The sequence below is a fragment of the Oncorhynchus mykiss genome, chromosome 6 (assembly GCF_057628025.1).
Source record: "Oncorhynchus mykiss isolate SJ-2025 chromosome 6, ASM5762802v1, whole genome shotgun sequence".
NCBI classification, from domain to species: domain Eukaryota; kingdom Metazoa; phylum Chordata; class Actinopteri; order Salmoniformes; family Salmonidae; genus Oncorhynchus; species Oncorhynchus mykiss.
Window position 1 is genome coordinate 55,883,904 of NC_143027.1, and position 20,178 is coordinate 55,904,081.

General features: G+C 40.8%; 1 protein-coding gene and 1 long non-coding RNA gene across 2 annotated transcripts; both read left to right on the forward strand.

The window, feature by feature from the left end:
- The first annotated feature begins 1,287 nt into the window (after window positions 1-1,287).
- Window positions 1,288-8,367, forward strand: LOC110526173 (uncharacterized). The gene is made up of 3 exons (XR_005052167.2): window positions 1,288-1,428; window positions 6,376-6,548; window positions 6,905-8,367. It is a non-coding gene; the product is annotated as an uncharacterized LOC110526173 (long non-coding RNA).
- Window positions 1,425-6,269, forward strand: LOC149982931 (uncharacterized). The gene has a single exon (XM_090238230.1). The coding sequence runs from the start codon at window positions 3,791-3,793 to the stop codon at window positions 5,885-5,887; it is 2,097 nt and encodes a 698-aa protein (XP_090094356.1). The 5' UTR covers window positions 1,425-3,790; the 3' UTR covers window positions 5,888-6,269.
- Window positions 8,368-20,178: the final 11,811 nt, after the last annotated feature.

Consider the following 20,178-nt stretch of genomic DNA (forward strand, 5'->3'; position numbering starts at 1 on the left):
TTACGCAGTAAATCCTCTCAATCTCAAGTACTTATTTGCCGCTGCCACCACAACCACTATTTTCTGTGACTTTTGATCCATTTCTGCAGTACAATTGACAACCATGGCTATAAATGCTGAAAAGCCCACCTTACTGAAGCACATATTCTTCCCATCACTCTCTCTTGGTCTCTGCCTACTCACAGGAATCCTCTCAGAATCCCTCACCCTGTACTCATCTTCCACTACCAACCACTCTTCACTGCTTTGGCATTCAACACTTTCTGTACTACTCTAGGCCATCATTGTAAATAAGAATTTGTTCTTAACTGACTTGCCTAGTTAAATAAAGGTTAAATACATAACCCTGGCAACCTCAACCTGCCTTTCTCTCACCGGACACCTCCGATCTTCAGCCCCATGGGCAGCCCTACAACTAACATCCATAACGTTTTCCACCGATACCACACATTCCATCATCTTATGCCCTCCTACACACTTTTAACATCTAGGCATCTCCCTCCTACACACTGCAACATGCCCATACACTTGACACCTAAAACACTAGTATTTTTGGGAAACAAAAGCTTTCATGGGATAACTGACACTTCCTACCCTGACCTTATCTGGCAAAGACTACATAAACACTCAGCATGACAGACAAAGTCTTCTGTTTCCCCACACTCTCCACCAGATCTATGTCTCACCTAGCTGTATGTGTCACAGACACCGGGAATCTTAAGTTTCAACTGCTCCTCCTTAACACTTAGTGCTGACCCGGTATCACTCCTTTCATCAGCGCCCTGCTCCGGGGAGCAAAGCAAGTCACAATTCTTGTCCCTAATTGCGTAATCCGGAGCGCCCGCTCCCTCTGGGTGGAGGAAATACAAATCTACATGAGTCCACTCCTAGTTACCTTCAACAACTCAACAGTTCCCAACCTATCCTACACCACAGCTTGACGCCACATATGGATCAGCCAAAATGCAATGATCCATTGTCTACAAATCTCACTCCCACTGGGCCATAATCATCCTTATCATCTTTGGGACGAGGCCCGAACTCGGCGGTCCTCACCACAGGTACTTCATCCTCACTCTCGCCAGGTTCCATCTCTGAAATGCTTGGGCACGTATCTCTCTTTTTGCACTCGACACCAACCTTCCTCAACATACTGCTTCCCTCTACACTCAACTTTTTCGCAGCAGTCATCACTGCACCTGCCACAGTTAATTCATCCTCACTCTCGTCACGTTCCCTAACGGAAAAATGCTAATAAATACTACAACGGTCCAATAGGATCTCACTATCTCGGACTCAGAGCATTCACATTTCCGGAATAAGCTAACCGTTACCCACCTGGAAGATGAAGTACTTTACTGTAGCACCAACTTTTTTTCAAATTCCAAACTGTCTTATGGAAGGCTAAGGGGGACCTGCAAAATCAAGGTAGCTACAGTAATAGTTAACTAACGTTAGCAAGCTTAGCGAGGCTATTTGATGTGAACCACTAGTCTATGACAAACAATAGGCTACTCTATGTACTGATAATTCATGTTCTGCAATCAATGCGCCCTTGCAAGTGGCATATTTGCCGTCAATATAGACCTCAATACATAGTTAGCTAGATGAGTTGGCTACTTGGTGGTACTCACAATACGCATTTGTTATGTGCCAAGTCTCATTGGATTTAACGTTACTGCAGTGAGATGCAAGTTAGGCTTGTCAGTTAGCCTGAGGTTAGTTTGATAAACTGTGTGGGGGTAATTCAGGACACAAAGCACCCGTTAGGTGTTGTGGTGTAATAAACAGTCATTTTTACAAGCAGACAGAGAAGTAGAGTGGGTGGACTCCCTTGGTCAGTTGGTGTAGGCCAAACCTTAAACTTGGAATCATCTGTAGTTACACCACTATATCTAATATTACATAACCTATTTCCTCAGACTCTCACCATTTTCACTGTTATAAAAAGGACTTTATAAAAATCAATTGGATTGATATTCTTAAGGAGATAGGCCTGGTCAGCTACTTGGACATTACTAGGTCTAACCAAACTATATTTAATTTGACCCTGGGTATCACCCAGATAGCTAGTTTAGTCGGTGTGAGATGGATGTAGATATAAAGCCAGAGGAGGATGAGATGGAGATATCCCCAGCTGTCATTTTATCTGACTCTTTTAATGCAAGTTATTCATATGCTGAAAATTGGTATGACACAACAAAACAAAGCCTTATTTGTGCTCCGTTAGAAGATACAAAATCAAGTGATAGGGAGATTCAAATTAATTCAACAACAGTTGGTGCTCCAGCTGTAAATGTGGATGGTAAAGGTGTTGTCCACGTTCACACAGTACAGGATAACTCAAGCACCCCTGTAGGGAATTTAATCAAAGATAAGCCATGTTTGTACATATCTCCCAATGATATTCAGATTGGAAAAGTATGTACCTTTTCTCAGTCGCAACACTTAGTTGCAGAAAGTGTTTCTTTGGGAGGACAAATCAACCCAACTGCACAGATATTTAGCAGCTTTCAAATACAGCCACTAAACAATGATCAAGTGCTGACTGATTATGTTAATCTCCCAAGTCAAAGTATTGCCAAACCATTTCTGATAATTTCACCTGCAATAGCAAGTGACAGTAATTTAACTCCAGTGCTGCAACCATGTCATATGAGGACTCACAGGCCTATTCTTCCAGCCTATTGTAAACCATTTACTTCAACCTCTATTCAAGAGGAAGACTACGACGTTAAAATAAAAAAAAAAGAGGGAAGAAAATGGTCAAGGCACAAAAAGGGAGAAAAGATGGAGATATGTGGCGACATCGTGTTAATTACTCAAAACATATTTCGCAAAGGTCGTCAGCTGGAAAAAAGTTGAAGGATCCATACTCCAACTGCAAGAAAATTGGATTGGATTTCAATGTTGGGTCTGGATCCAATCAGAAACTAGATGTGCAGTTGCTGACTAAAGGTGTGATGGTTGAGGTTTCTGATTTAGCTAAAGAAGTTAATAGAGCTCAGCAGCATGTTGTCTGTGACATTCTAGAGTACAACTTTGATCTTGGTTTGCAAAAGCATCAAAGGTATGATTTTGCGACACATACTATGCACAAATTAAGAGAATTGATGAGAAAACAAAAAAACTGTTCTAGGAAAACCTGAATTGGTAATGGAGGTGTTTACCCTTCCTGATCCCAACACGATAAAAGGTTCAAAATATGCCCTTTCAACTGCAAAGAATTATGACCGTGTGTCAGAAAATCTTGAACCTGCTCTTAATGGACAAATCTCATCTGGACATCGTATCCAGACTTACTCAGCATGTCAAGACAGACAACCTGTTAACTGAGAAAGATGTAACGCAGTGTGCTGGTGGAACGGCGTACAGCCTTGCAGGGGACCAAAATGGGCATCTAATGGCCTCTACAATATCAAAAACAATGAAGGACCCCTATCCCCTCTGTAAGAAAATAGGATTAGAACTTGATGTGAAATCCAATTTTGGGGCAAAAGAGAAACTTAATTTGGAATTATTGACCAAAGGTGTAATGATTGAACTTGGTAATTTTGCCAAAGATGTTTGTGGAACTTACAAGCAAATTGTCATTGATGTCCTAGAGCACAATTTTGATCTTGATTTGCCTATTGAGAAAACCAAGCTGTCTACCTATATTATTACAAAGTTGAGACGAGTTGTTAAGAAAATGACATGCATGGCACATAGAAGGAAACCTCCATATTTAAAATAATCATTCTCACTGGGGGTTGGCACAAGAAAGAAACCTGCAGTGATTTCCAATAAAATGCAGGTCATTAACTCAATTGTGTGGAAATATCAAGGACTGAAAAAAGTAACAGAAAGAAGACGATTAGATTTGAGAAGGAAAAAGGGAGAAAGAGCCACTTGCAAAGTAAGAGACACGAAGGCAGAGAAATTTCGTAGAGGTAGACGAGTAGGCCTAGTTTCTCAGTCTGTGAAGAAACAGACCATCTCCAACGAGACTGGACTCACATTGTCAGCCGGAAAAACGAAGGTCCCTGTCAGCAAAATTAAAAAGGCAAACGTGATGCCCTTTGCAGAGAAAGTGGTGAAAAACTGCTACCCCTTGTGCAAAGAAGTAGGTGTGGAACTTGATGTGAGATCCAAACCACCATCCAAAACAAAACTTGACTCACAGTTACTGACAAATGGCGTAATGTATGAGGTTCATAAGTTTGCAAAAAATACAAAAAAGGCTTATATGTATACTGTCTATGATATACTGGAATATAATTTTAATCTAGATTTGCAAAATCAGAAACGCTGTCAATTTGCCATACATATTTCATCTAAACTGAAACGAATGGCTAAACGGAAACATGTCACAAATGAAGACTTTTCAAAAGAAGTGTTTATAATACCGCTTGTGACTAGACAATACAAGAAAAAAGAAGCTACTCCACCTGCAAGATTGTCAAAAAGACAATTGGATTTGAAAAGGATACAAGAGGCAAATGATACAGAGGAGAAGATGAACTCCCAGAAGATGGTTAACAAGACCGGTTTGAAATATCTGGTCGCTGATGCAAGGACTGTATGGTCTCTGCATGCTGAAGAGATCATCTCTATCGAAACAGATGAAACTGTCAAGCTTGGCCAAGATAATGGACCCACTGACTTCTGCTTAAAGGAGTCTGACGTTCACTCTGGGGTCACAGAGCAAACCCCATGCCCAGAGAACTACCAAGTTGATGTTTGCAGGAAAATGATCAATGAAATTGTTACGAGTGGTGAAATGCAACAGATGAGATGGATTTTTGTAACCTTTTCAAAGTGTTTTGGTGCTGGGACTGGTTCCGAAAATAAATTTGAACCAATCCTCACTGAATACAGATCAGACATCCTACCACTGATGGCTGAGAAACATTGTGGCTTTAGTTCCACTGAAAAGACAATGATGTGCCTTGTAAGTCAGCTCTTCTGTGGCTTACATTTGATTGACGGCTTTGCTCACCAGGCAAACACAAGTCTTCTACTTTGGGAAAATATGATTTTAGGAGATAAGGAAGTAGGAGTCCATTGCTCCCCTAACATTGGGACAACAGAGTTGGAGTCTGGAACAGTGTGTTTGGTGAGTTCTGTGAGTATTGCTGTGCAAGAGCTTGGATGGGCAGAGGACGGTCAGCTTGTTCCGTTCGAAACCTTTTTGACCAGCAAAAAAGAATTTGATGAAGTTCCTTTGTCTCTATCCATTGGACATAGAATAGATGGTCTGTTTCATAATTCTGCTGGGGTGTATAGCATCCATGATGATTTGGTTGAGTTTACCAGTACGTACGGAGCTGAGAGTAGTTTGCTTGCCACAGTTGTTGCTGATTTGGAGGTTCAACAGTTCAAGGCCGGGTGCAGAGCTCTGGGTCTGGTTTCCAAGCTTATCATTGATCCTCTCTGGAGAGCCTTAACTTTGAAGGGAAACGTGTTGGAGATGGAAGAAAGATACCAAACCCTTGTTACCAAACTCAAGGAATGGCAGGAAGATGGGAGAGGCCTTGTTAAAGGAAATGCATGCTTGTTTGATGACATTGAGGTACCCAAGAACCTTGTGTTTGATAGGCTTACCATGTGGACCGACACAGACTTTTTTGAGTTGACTGTTCAGATTGTTGAGTTGATCCTAGCCAGTTTTCTGAAGGTATGTTCTATGATGCTTCCAGTCAATTTAGAGCTCTTGTCACAAAACAATGATCGATTCAGAAAGGATTTGGCAATATTAGATCAATTGCAAAAAGCTAAGTCAAATGCAGTCAGTATTGCCATTGAAGGCATGGACATGTGCAAGAAGAATCACACTTGGGAATGGCTGTCCTTTTTGGATGAACCAAAAATAGTGTCAATGAGGAAAACATTCCAGACAGTGTAGGCAAAGGAAGAAGAAAAGCTCTCTGCCACACCTGCAGAAGAATGAAAATTGTAAAGGAATAGACATGACAGAGTGGATGAGTCTTTTATTTGTTTAATTATTTACTAATGAACCACAATAGGACTATACAGGACAGAACCTTTTTTATAACAGGTTTAACTTTGTCCCTGTAACCTGGTGATGACATTGCCTATTTCAAAAATGTTGCATTAACGTGATTTTCTTTCTAGCACCTTAACTTTTGTGTTCAGACTGGTGAAAGATAAACAGCAATGCAACCTCAGACAATAAGTAGATGCAAGTATAATATAGTTACACTATATACCTATTTTGTGATATATTGTATAGCCTAATGATGTTCAAACGCGGTGTCAGGAACTTGAAGCTCCCGACCTGCTCAACAGCTCTCACATATACTGTGATGTTATCTCTTGGTTTTATCTTCCCAATTTCAGCAAAACTTTGATGTGTGCCTTGTCCCTGTGCAGAGTCTCAGATGGGGAGCTGGACCTCGTGAAGACCAAGCTAGACTGGCAGGCCTGTGGATCTCTTGTTCTGGGCTACTCAGAGGTGCTGCCAGAACTGGACCTCGGCACTATCAATTCACAGACCACCACCTACAGCCCCTCCATACAATCCTGCACATAGGACAAATTCTGGGGTGAGTATGTTTTAGTTTGTGTGTGTGTGTGTCCATCGATCCATTTTGTGCAGGTAAGTATTGTCCGATCAATTATTGACCACTCATTCTCTTCCTCTCTTCCTGTGTTGTAGCGTCAGTCACAATGTCATCACTGATGCTCTGACTGAAACTAGCCTACACCAACTGGTCTTTGCCAACTGTTCCACTAACCTACCATATAGTGTGCATTAGAGTGCTTGCCTGTGATTGAGAAAGCGTGCGATGTAGGTAGGTAGTGAGTGAAGACAGGGAGAGTGGCAGTCTCTTTTACTTGATGTAACTGTTGGAGGAGGGTGATCTGTTTGGTAATGATGAATAATGTACTTTCTCTACAGCCTCTTCAACAACAGACTTGCGAACAGAACATCCTTCCTGACACACAAGACAAGAGTTCTGAGGTCTTGTAAAGAGGGATGAGCGGACTGCCAATAGATTAAACTGATTCATTACTTTGATCAGTCCTACTTTCAACACTTCGTACTAAAAATGTACTCTGATTGCCCACTTAAGCCTGCAAAGGATTTCAGTGGAGTTAAACATGACACATGCAGTGTCACTGTTTCGGGGCTACGAGAAGGGGCTACGAGAAGGGGTCGATTTGGAATTCAGCACTGTCCATGGGTTGACCGACCTGAACCTTTTTTTTTTTTCTTAAATGTTTTATTTTTGTTTTTCACAATACAGCTGGAAATGTAAAGATTGAAACATAGTAGGGGCATAGACAGAGGGTGGCCGAGGTGGGGCCCAATCTCTGTTGCCAGGGGGCCCAATCCCTGTTGCCAGGGGGCATATCTGGTACAGAGTCGGGGAGCTTAGACCACTACACTAGACTCCGTCACGACTGACCTGTACTTTTTACCAGAACAGAAATACTATGTTCATCAGATTCTCCTCACTGTAAAACTCAGAAAGGTTGTGAGATCACAGGGAAAAGACTGATCTGAGGGACCACAGACTCACAAAACATTGTAGCTCACCTGACTGGAAAACACAGCTCTTGGTGGTCCCAATGTCTGACATGAAACAAAAATGAAAACACAACAGGAAATTGCTCTCTACTTCCTACCACAATCTTATATATTACATACGTAGAATATGAATGTGATTATTCATACACTCATATTAAGCCTATTTCTCTTTGGTTGGGGTGTTCAATGGTTAAGTGGACTAGCTACCACTATGGCATTTTGATGTTATGGCGTCAGCTCTGGCTGGCTGAGAAGACAAGTAAATGGGCTAATAGTTGGCAGGGCAATTTTAGTTTTTCCAACTTTGTATTACCGTATCAAATAATTGAATGAAGGTAGAAAAATAACTTTATATCGGTGTTATGCATGTTGTTCAAGCGTGTAACTGCCCTCTCATTCGCTAGAATGGTCCCACCTGATCTCGCCTCCTCCCGACTTCCTTCCATCTTTGAAGACATGTATTTTCATTGTTAGAGTGGCCACTTGAGTATCTTATCTATATAATTGTCATGACTGTCACTCCTTGGTGAGGATCAAAGGTGCCGGATCAGCTAGGCCAATGGCTGACAGATAGCCAAACTCTCTCCTGGGGGAGTTGGCCCGGTTTTATGATTTAACGACCGGATTGTAAATACCTGGCAGAAACTCTCCCTTTGGCTCTGCAGTATTGAATGTCTGAGTGTTACAGAGAGACTCTTGCTAAAAACTTTAACATCCAAAGATTGGACATTGGAACATTAGTTTTGAAATCCAAACGCTTGGAATGGTTGGTGGGTTTATTATTTTGTGATATCATTAAGGATGGTGTAACATTGGACTGCAAATTGGATGCAGTCTATCACAGTGCAATCCGTTTTGTCACCAAAGCCCCATATACTACCCACCATTGCGACCTGTACGCTCTCGTTGGCTGGCCCTCGCTTCATACTCGTCGCCAAACCCACTGGCTCCATGTCATCTACAAGACCCTGCTAGGTAAAGTCCCCCCTTATCTTAGCTCGCTGGTCACCATAGCATCTCCCACCTGTAGCACACGCTCCAGCAGGTATATCTCTCTAGTCACCCCCAAAACCAATTATTTCTTTGGCCGCCTCTCTTTCCAGTTCTCTGCTGCCAATGACTGGAACGAACTACAAAAATCTCTGAAACTGGAAACACTTATCTCCCTCACTAGCTTTAAGCACCAACTGTCAGAGCAGCTCACAGATTACTGCACCTGTACATAGCCCACCTATAATTTAGCCCTATCAACTACCTCTTTCCCAACTGTATTTTATTTATTTATTTATTTTGCTCCTTTGCACCCCATTATTTTTATTTCTACTTTGCACATTCTTCCATTGCAAAACTACCATTCCAGTGTTTTACTTGCTATATTGTATTTACCTTGCCACCAAGGCCTTTTTTGCCTTTACCTCCCTTCTCACCTCATTTGCTCACATTGTATATAGACTTGTTTATACTTTATTACTGACTGTATGTTTGTTTTACTCCATGTGTAACTCTGTGTTGTTGTATCTGTCGAACTGCTTTGCTTTATCTTGGCCAGGTCGCAATTGTAAATGAGAACTTGTTATCAACTTGCCTACCTGGTTAAATAAAGGTAAAATAAAAAATAAATAAATAAAAAACATTGTAACTTTAAGAGCTTTCACAATGTATTGATCAGATTTGCATCTAAATGTTGTATAAAATAAATGATTAAGTATAAGAATACTGTTGTGAAGATAAAATGTGATTTTAGACTTCTAAATGAGAATTGTTTTTCGTATAAACATTTGCTAAGTCAGTAACCACGTCCACGTGAGCACAGACTTCGTGTCAGCATGATGGAACGCCCCTTTTTACCTAAGCATAAAAGGACTCGTAAGGAAATTAACATTAGACCAAAAATGCCGGGTTGCTGCCGGTGTGTAAAGTGGTCCTAGCTGTACCCTGAATAATCAACCATTGAGACCAGTCTACGTGCAGCGTGAGCTGAATATGTTACCAATGGTTAAATCTCTACAGTTGGGTAATTTAAAGTAGTCTATGTAGAACAAAAGAAGAACAGTTTCCTATCACCACTGTGTGATTCACCTCTGATGGATCCATTCTAACAAACACTCCAGAACAAAAGAAGCCTACAACTACTAAAGAAATTGTGACCTCTGGTGGACCACCAGAGACTTACATCGAGCCACCACATTCAACTATCGAGTTCAACAGAGAGACGACAGAGAAAGACATCTACGCGTAAATATGTATTGCATTCCTTTTCTGAATGAGCGGTTGTTAGGGTACTAAATATCCATATTTACAGTGAGTGTTTTTCAACTGTATGTGCGATAAGTCCACTCTCTTTGTCTCTCCCGCTCCTTATCTTTCCCCACCCCCTTTCCATTGTGTAACAAGCTGTCATATCGGGTTAGTCCACTAGGGACTGTGTTTCATTGCATTATGTTAGTAATAAATCATCTACACTGTGTGTGTGTATTTCTGTGTGATTATTTAGTGAGTTGGTAAATAAATAAGCCAATTTGTGTATCCCTGAATCATCACTTAGGCTAGGGTTCGTGCAGATTCACGAGGTCAACGACGTTCAGAAGGAGACTGAGGTAATAATACATGAATAAGTGACTGTTATAGGATATATTCATATCTATAGATTGAGATTAATTCAGGAGATAATAAATCGTTAAATACGCTTTCCCGTGGTGCCCCAAGTTACTAATGAATTGTTACATGATTCATTTAATCACATAATAATTAAACAATTGATTTGATTAAAAACAGTCATCACATTAATGATAGTCACGTCACACCATAATAGATACTCCCAACTTCCCACTTGTTTTTTGTTTTCTTCTGTTGGCTAACATGCTGACTAGACCGGGCATGCGCGTGCCATCGTGCGCGTGTTGATTTTGTCCCGACGCAATCAGGACACGCAGGTTGAAATATCAAAACAAATTCTGAACCAACTGTATTAATTTGGGGACAGGTCAAAATGCATGAAACATTCATGGCCATTTAGCTAGCTAGCTGATCTGTCCTGGGATATAAACTTTGGGTTGTTATTTTATCTGAAATGCACAAGGTCCTCTACTCCGACAATTAATCCACAGATAAAAGGGTGAACCTAGTTGGTTTCTAGTAATCTCTCCCTTCAGTCTTCTTTGGATTTTATATAGCGGTTTGCAACCAACTTTATGGTGCATTACCACCACCAACTGGACTGGAATGTGGACCTCATTTCATCTTTCAATCACCCACATGGCGTATATGCTCCTAAAACCCAATGAGGAGGCGGGACTTGCAGCGACTCATGCGTCAAAAAATAGAACCAAGTTCTATTTTAGACAAGACGCTCATTGAAGCGTGCAAGCAGTTTGGATGAAATGATTGAATAACGTATGTGTACATTTATTTTGCAACGCTCGCGCACGTAATGCGAGCGGTGTGATCAGCATGTAAGCATTCTCAAGCGTCTCGAGACCGAGGGAGCAGTATAATATTTTACTTTTAGAATGCATCAGATGAATCTTGTCGCAGTCTGAATTTTCTAAATTAAAATTTGAAACTGTTGGAGGCTGATGGGACTTGCAACATCAAGGTAGTTAACTGTAACGGGGTTTCTGTACAGCACTTTGAGATATCAGCTGATGTACGAAGGGCTATATAAATAAATTTGATTTGATTTGATGATTTGATTTAACAAAATAACTTGGCTGACGCTAGCTAGTTCATATTTTTTATATACAGTACTAGTCAAAAGTTTGGACACACATACTCATTCAATGGTTTTTCTTTATTTTTACTATTTTCTACATTGTAGAATAATAGTGAAGACATCAAACTATGAAATCATGTTTTCACCAAAAAAGTGTAAAACAAATCAAAATACATTTTATATTTGAGATTCTTCAGTAGCCACCCTTTGCCTTGATGACAGCTTTGCACACTCTTGGCATTCTCTCTACCAGCTTCATGAGGTAGAACCCCTGGAATGCATTTCAATTAACAGGTGTGTTTTGTTAAAAGTTAATTTGTGGAATTCTTTTCCTTAATGCGTTTGAGGCAATCAGTTGTGCTGTGACTAGGTAGGGTTGGTACACAGAAGATCAAGTCTATATTATGGCAAGAACAGCTCAAATAAGCAAAGAGAAACAACAGTCCATCATTACTTTAAGACATGAAGGTCAGTCAATCTTGAAAGTTTCAAGAACTTTGAAAGTTTCTTCAAGTGCAGTCGCAAAAACCATGAAGCGCCATGATGGAACTGGCTCTCATGAGGACCGCCACAGGAAAGGAAGACCCAGAGTTACTTCTGTTGCAGAGGATAAGTTCATTAGAGTTACCAGCCTCAGAAATTGCAGCCCAAATAAATGCTTCACTGGGTTCAAGTAACAGACACATTTCAAGATCAACTGTTCAGAGGAGACTGCGTGAATCAGGCCTTACTGGTCGAATTGCTGCAAAGAAACCACTACTATAGGACACCAATAAGAATGTAATGACTCTCTAGCCTTGGAGAGGATCAAAAGGACCCATCGGCTAGGAAAATGTTAGAAGATAGCCAGAACCCCTCTCCTGGGGGAGTTGGGACGGTTTTATGACTTGACGACCAGTCGTAAACGTTCTCTCTCTTGCCCCTGCAGTATGGAGAAGTTAAAAATCCCTTTGTTACAACAGAGAGAGACTGCCAAAACTTCAAACATCAAACAATCAACATTGGGACAATATATTTCAAAATCCAAATATTGGGAATTATGACAGATGGAATATAGAAAATTAATGTCTATTTTGTGATGTCATTAAAATGATCAGAAAGACGTTATGACGGAAACATTGTAACTTTAAAAGCTTTCACAATATATATATATATATATCAGATTTACATCTAAATGTTGTAAAACTTATGGTTAAATATGAAATTCTTTGTGAAAAGATAGAAATGTGATTTTAGCCTTCTAAATGAGAATTGTTTTTCTTGCAAACTTGTGCCAGTCAGTAGCTATGCCCAAGTGAGCTCAGAGTTTGTGTCAACATGATGGAACCGCCTTTCAGGCTGTAGTGCTTTCAAGGACTCGTAACGAAATGTACATTAGACCAAGCAGGCGGACGGTGTAAGGCGGATGTCACGAAATGGTTAAAACTACAAGACCAGAAAATGGTAAGACCCTCTGAAACTCTCGACGAGTGAAGAAGTTGAAGACTAGACCAAAACATTCCCAGTCGGCAGTTAGTATGTAAAGTTTCTGGTCTTGTAGTCTTTGTCTCTCCCGCTCTTTGTCTTTCCCCACCTCTTTCCATTGTGTAACCAGCCGTCCTATCGGGTTAGTCCACCAGGGACTTTTCATTGCATTATGTTAGCAATCAATATAACCTATACCGTGTGTGTGTATTTATGTAATTATGTGTGATTGTTTAGTTAGTAAATAAATAATTAAGCCAATTTGTGTATCGCTGATTCATCACTTAGGCTAGGATTATGCAACACTCAGAATGAGACTGATATGAGGAAATGATTGATTGATGACTGGTATGATATCAATATATTCTTGAGTTAATTCAGGAAACATAATTACTAATGAATTAATTGTTACATTATTAATTTAATTGAGTTATAAATAAACATAGGAGGTAATTATTCAATGAATAGCAGTCATCATATTAATGATAGTCACGTCACAACAAGAAGACTTGCTTGGTCCAAGAAACACAAGCAATGGACATTAGCCTGGTGTATATCTGTCCTTGGTCTGATGAGTTCAAATTAGAGATTTTTGGTTCCAACTGCCATGTCCTTGTGAGATGCAGAGTAGGTGAACGGATAACCTCTGCATGTGTGGTTCCCACTGTGAAGCATGGAGGAGGAGGTGTGAGGGTGCTTTGCTGGTGACACTGTCATGATTTATTTAGATTTCAAGGCACACTTAACCAGCACGACTACCACAGCATTCTGCAGCGATACGCCATCCCATCTGTTAGTAGGACGATCATTTGTTTTTCAACAGGACAATGACCCAACACACCTCCAGGCTGTGTACGGGCTATTTAACCAAGAAGGAGAGTGATGGAGTGCTGCATCAGATGACCGGGCCTCCATAATCACCCAACCTCAACCCAATTGAGATGGTTTGGGATGAGTTGGACCACAGAGTAAAGGAAAAGCATACAACAAATGCTCAGCATATGTGAGAACTCCTTCAAGACTGTTGGAAAAGCATTCCAGGTGAAGCTGATTGACAGAATGCCAAGAGTGTGCAAAGCTGTCATCAAGGAAAAGGGTGGCACACAGACACTTGTCATATGAATAGAAATGATAGATAAAATGTATCGATGCTCATCGGCCATTGGACATAAACATTACACAAGTTGGAAATCACAAATTCAACAATGAGTGGTTTGGAAGGAATCAGTGGCTCCTGCCTGCTATTCAGTGGAGGGGGTGCCCGGTCCAAGTCTGGGTTTCTTTTTCCAAGCTTAAGATAAACATTAGGATAAACATTCACACGCAACACCATAGGCCAGAAAATGTTGAATACACTGGTCATACTGTCAATCCAGCATGACTTCTGCCCCATTCAAAACAACTGGACATCTCAGACTTCAGTGACTTCAAGACAACTGGTGATTCAGAAAACCACGAGCTCCGACTGGGAAAATAGGTTTTGAATGGTCATCCAACTCGGAATTTGCCCACAAGAAGGACCGGCGCACCATATTTCTGTTCAAGTGAGCACCGCACAACAAGGTGACTCCAGAAATGTATTGTATGCTGCTGCAGAAATAATGTAATATGCCAGGGAGATATGTATACTGTAGCTAAGAAAGTAATACTTAGTGTGTGTAGTAAGCTGTTAGTAGCCCATGTGCCTCACCCTAATTGTGGTCCCTTTCCCCCTCATAACTTAGCCTAATGTTCTGACTTGGTGGTGTACAAGCCTGTTTTAGAGAATCGTCATCAAATATTGTAAGAGCTTTCATTGCCTGCTTATATGCCCTCTTTATTTATCCTACGGTTTTGACTTGGTGCACAGGGAAAATACTGTAAGAACGGCCAATGTTCGGAATTTTGTTGCTGTACATTTCAAACGTGCTAAACAAATAGTTATATTGACTACGTCGTCCTAGCTCGCTCATTAATGTCTTTAGTGAAACTACGGATCGCCTCTTATCCGCTCATCGTTCCCTTATGCCATAGTTTGTACATCTCAATTGTCAGTAGAAACCACATTTCTTTAAGCAAGTCAGTCATTTCAGCTAAGCTTTTTAAAAAGGCAGTAAATGAGGCTGAATGAACTCCTTCACCGCCAGACAAGGCTCCATTGATGGCCAGGTGTAGCAGTGGTAAGAAGTCACTCCATGGTGCTGAAAAGAAAGCTCTGCTGTTGGGACAGCTTTATGTAGGCCCTAACAGTTTGTGGGCAGCGTTTCTCACCATTATATTGCATTTAATCTATTGTTTAGTGTTGTGGCTTTACTGGCATATATCTAAACAAAAATTGGGAGTTTGTCCCCCAAGATTTACATGCTAAGATCGCCACTACAATTTCTGTACTGTTTAGTGTTGTGTAGTGGCTTTGCTGGCATGCATCTAAAACAATATATGTAGAGTTTGCCCCACCAAGATTTACATGCTAAAATCACCACTGCTGTCCCAATAATTACAGATGGACAGCAATTTGCTTGCTAAATTGAAGTGCCAGACTGATTAGCTTTTTATTAGACAATTGACACTAACAGATGTAACAGCCTAAACAGTGCAATGTGCACTCCACGGGAGAGGCTATACAGACACAAAGGTGAACAAATCAATGACTTATGTGGCTCTGCTGAGAGACGAAAAGGAACCGAACAATTAATAATGAGCCCTGCAACAAACATCCTTTGAGTGCAGATAGAAAAGTGGTCCCCAAAGGTGGAGAAACTCCCCCCTTACTCCCAAATCGACAGACAGTAAATCATAACAAAAAAAAAAAGACTGTTGATAAAGACTGTGGCCAGATGCCCTGAGTGATATATCATAGGAACTCAGGGCTCTATTCAGTCCGTATCGCGGAAGTGCAGCGTTAGTGTGATTGAAATGTAAAGGCAATATCCTCATGTTTGCAGAGACTGCATGGCGGCTCAATCAGAAATTACCTTTACATTTCTATCACGCAATCTGTAAGTCTTCAGCGATACAGACTGAATAGTGCCCTAAGGGAGCTAGAAATGTATTGACCTGCTTTGTGCCATATAGCTGAGAAACAGCCATGGATTTTCGTGTTTACATTTTTTGGTTGACACCAAAGCACCAACAATTCCGTCTCCTCCCAAATCCTCAACTAGTAGTTGTCACAATGTGAGTTTTCCACATGTTCAGTTTTACTGTAACTAGGGGGCATGTTCTCTTACTGTACAAGTGTTAGAATACACCTCCATCTTTTGAATGACAAATTTCACACAATGGATTTTGTGCTCTCCAGAGATGTAGGCTAGTAAATGCATGTCAACACTTAAAACAATTTTATTTTGTAAACAGCTTTTATTTACCGAAAACACTGTTTAAAAAAAAAAAGCAAGGTTCTGAGATCCCAGGTCACCTCACAGATAAAGTTATAATGATTAACGTTTTTAAGTTTTATTTCACAATCATCTTGGGTTCACACACACACACACACACACACACACACACACACTATTTAGCGCACTTGTTAGCTAGCTAGTCAACTATTTAGCTATTCAATTATTTGGTCAAACAGTAAAGCAAAAGATTCATAATTCCTCTAAATGGAAGTGTCTGCCCTGACCATTTCCTGTTTCACTTGGGCCTGCTGCAGTGATAATGAGCGAGCCACTTTTTGCAACCTTTCCCACTGCGCTCCTGTAGAAAACAAACGTGTTCTGATCCTAGCTTTAAGAAAAACACATATATCCTTAGTAATACTTGTCACAGTTGAAGAGAGTATGTTCTCACCTTTGTGCAGGTGTAATTTTTTTTATTTCTCAGCTGTCTATTTTACAACCGAGATATTGATATGGATTTGAGCATTGGCCATTGCAAGTGCGTCGGCCGTCTGATTACAACGGCCTCATTGGGTATTAGGCTATGGCAGCAACGTTATTTTAGGACATTAGTCATTACTTTACTGTTAGATTCAAACATTGCTACTGCAAGTGAAAATTATATTTAGGAGGTAGGGATCTAGCTAATGTGTTTTGAGTTTCCACTTCTCCAACTGGTGAATTAGCACCAAATATTAGTCTATGATATTAGTCAAAAGAACATAAATAGGACAGCACTCAGGTACATAAACCTACATTTAAATGTTTATTGCTGCACGAACCTTCTGATATGAGCCCTTCTTCAGTGTGCAAGGCACTGGCAATCAATGTCACAACAAGAATACCAGTATTCGCCCAAATCAAGAGATCCCAGGAGAGGGAGTTGGGAGGAAACATGAAAATCAATTAAAAAGATATACCCACAATACAAATACATGATTCTGTCATTACCTAAATGTTTGGGCTACTTATAACCTACTACAAAAAATCTACTACAAAAAAACAAGACATTTCATCAGTAAGGCCTGCTGGGGCAAGAGTGCCCAAGCAGTCTATCCTTCGGAAAGTATTCAGACCCCTTGACTTTTTCAAAATAACGTTACTTAACAGCCTTATTCTAAATTGGATTAAATAAAAACAAATCCTCAGCAATCTACACACAATACCCCATAATGACTAAGCAAAAACCGTTTTTTGGAACTGTAAAAAAAAATGAAATACCTTATTTACATAAGTATTCAGACCCTTTGCTATGAGACTCGAAATTTAGCTCAGGTGCATCCTGTTTGCATTGATCATCTTTGAAATTTTTCTACAACTTGACTGGAAGTCCACCTGTGGTAAATTCAATTGATTGGACATGATTTGGAAAGGCACACACTTGTCTAGATAAAGTTCCACAGCTGACAGTGCATTTCAGAGCAAAAACCGTAGAGCTCTGAGACAGGATTGTGTCGAGGCACAGATTTGGGGAAGGGTACCAAAAAATGTCTGCAGCATTGAAGGTCCCCAAGAACATAGTGGCCTCCATCATTCTTAAATGGAAGAAGTTCGGAACCACCAAGACTCATCCTAGAGCTGGCCCAGCCAGAGCCCGAACTTGAACCCGATCAAACATCTCTGGAGAGACTTGAAAAGAGCTGTTTGTAACAGGGTTGGTTATGTTTCCACTTGCCTCTAAAGAAAGGTGTATTCAATGTTCAAGCATTCTTATTGGTTGGTTCAACTCTGATGACAACAAGGCGTGTTGTGAGTGGCCCCGCATGCAGATAGGGGGAGATCGCGAATGTTAGGTCTCCCCAGTATGAAAATGTGATGCAAGGGGTAGATCACGTTCTGAATACTGTTTTCTATTTTACAATGTGTACAAGTTTGCTGTACATTACTGATTTATACATGTGTGGGTATATGGTACCTGTTAGGGATTGAGGGTCTTTCTGGGATGTGCTTTGGCATATGATTGCTGTAAATAAGTGTGTTAGCTAGCATACACTGATGTAATGGTCACATATACCCACTGCCAACAGTTGTTTTCATGCTACAGATTTTACCATCGACAGCCATCAACATCGTTAAGCCCTGCACAACTAACGTGCTGTTTCCTATTTAACAACAGAAATAAATAAAGCTCAACTGGGACCACTGGCTGGGATGATTTATTTGGACAAAACACAACGCAAGGAGAGTACGATTTACATATGTTACATGTGCAGCAAAGCTCCCCATCCAACCTGACAGAGCTTGAGAGGATCTGCAGATAGGAATGGGAGAAACTCCCCAAATACAGGTGTGCCAAGCTTGTAGCGTCATACCCAAGAAGACTTGAGGCTGTAATCGCTGCCAAAGGTTCTTCAACAAAGTACAGAGTAAAGTTTGTGAAAAATGTATAAAAACTTGTGTTTGCTTTGTCATTATGGGGTATTGTGTATAGGTTGATGAGGGGGAAACTACTATTTTATACATTTTAGAATAAGGCTGTAATGTAACAAAATGTGGAAAAAGTCAAGGGGTCTGAATACTTTCCGAATGTACCGTATCTCTCTTTGGAGAAGTAATTTATCCCCATATCCTCCCCTATATGGCGCCTTCACCAATTCAATACCCATATAAAGTAAGGCACTTAGTTCATGATTATGGCTCTTGAAATTTCCTCATGGTCGCGAAAGGAGCTCTTATGCTCACATATCCTTGTCGTAACTCCACATTTGGTATTATTCACATAATAAAAGTGACAGGAACACTTAAGGAGATATACAACATGTTTTGTGTTACATGTTATTCTTAATTTTTTTTTTATTTTTAAATGTTACCCCTTTTTCTCCCCAATTTCGTGGTATCCAATTGTTGTAGTATCTACTATCTTCTCTCATCGCTACAACTCCCGTACGGGCTCGGGAAAGACGAAGGTTGAAAGTCATGCGTCCTCCGATACACAACCCAACCAAGCTGCACTGCTTCTTAACACAGCGCGGCATCCAACCCGGAAGCCAGCCGCACCAATGCGCCGGAGGAAACACCGTGCACCTGGCCACCTTGGTTAGCGCACACTGCGCCCAGCCCACCACAGGAGTCGCTGGTGCGCGATGAGACAAGGACACCCCTACCGACCAAGCCCTCCCTAACCCGGGCGACGCTAGGCCAATTGTGCGTCGCCCCACGGACCTCCCGGTCGCGGCCGATTACGGTTACATGTTATTCTACCTCAAACCTTGATCCTCTCACCCGGTTGGGGATGGATAAGAACGTTCCTTCTGATCATGGCATAACAGTGGACACAGTCGTGACAAGGGAAACTGCGATCAGGAACGATACACATAAAATGTGATGCTTTTTTCCTTAGGCCAATATGAGTCAACTAAACAATCCCTTAAAATTGAGGGTCTCTTATAGCAAAACCTCAGAGGGGATACAGACGCTTTACCAAAGCTGGGGCCACTGTGTGATATGTGCCAATGTCAATTAACCACCTCCTTGATCGACCTTGAAATAGAACTGTAGTTGGACACCTGTCACGCCCTGATCTTAGAGATCCTGTTTATGTCTTTATTTTGGTTTGGTCAGGGTGTGAGTTGGGGTGGGTATTCTATATTCTATTATTTGTATCTCTATAGGTAGGGTTCTCAATCAGGGACAGCGGTCTATCGTTGTCTCTGATTGAGAACCATACTTAGGTAGCCCTTTTTCCCACCTGTCTTTGTGGGAAGTTGACTTTGTTTAGGGCACTTAGCCTTTAGCTTCACGGTTTGTTTTTGTAGTATTTATTGTTTTGTTCAGCGTCATTTTTATAATAAAAATAAAATGTACGCTCACCATGCTGCACCTTGGTCCTCTTCCTTCAACAGCCAAAGTTGCTGAGAGAGGAGAGGGATTCCTTTGATGTGGTTGCAATAATGCATTCCGCTTGTCTTACTCTCTAAAGGCAATTGTCCAATAATGACTCTTTATTCCCTCTTGTTTAGAATCGTTCACAGAAATCTTTGGCATGTACATTGAATGAGAAATCAGTCACAAATGTGCCTAATGCGAAAGGAGTTGGCTATGGTAAAAAATAATAATGTATGATAACTGTTGAAATGAAGAAAGGTATTTCAATCCGGTTCTTTTCT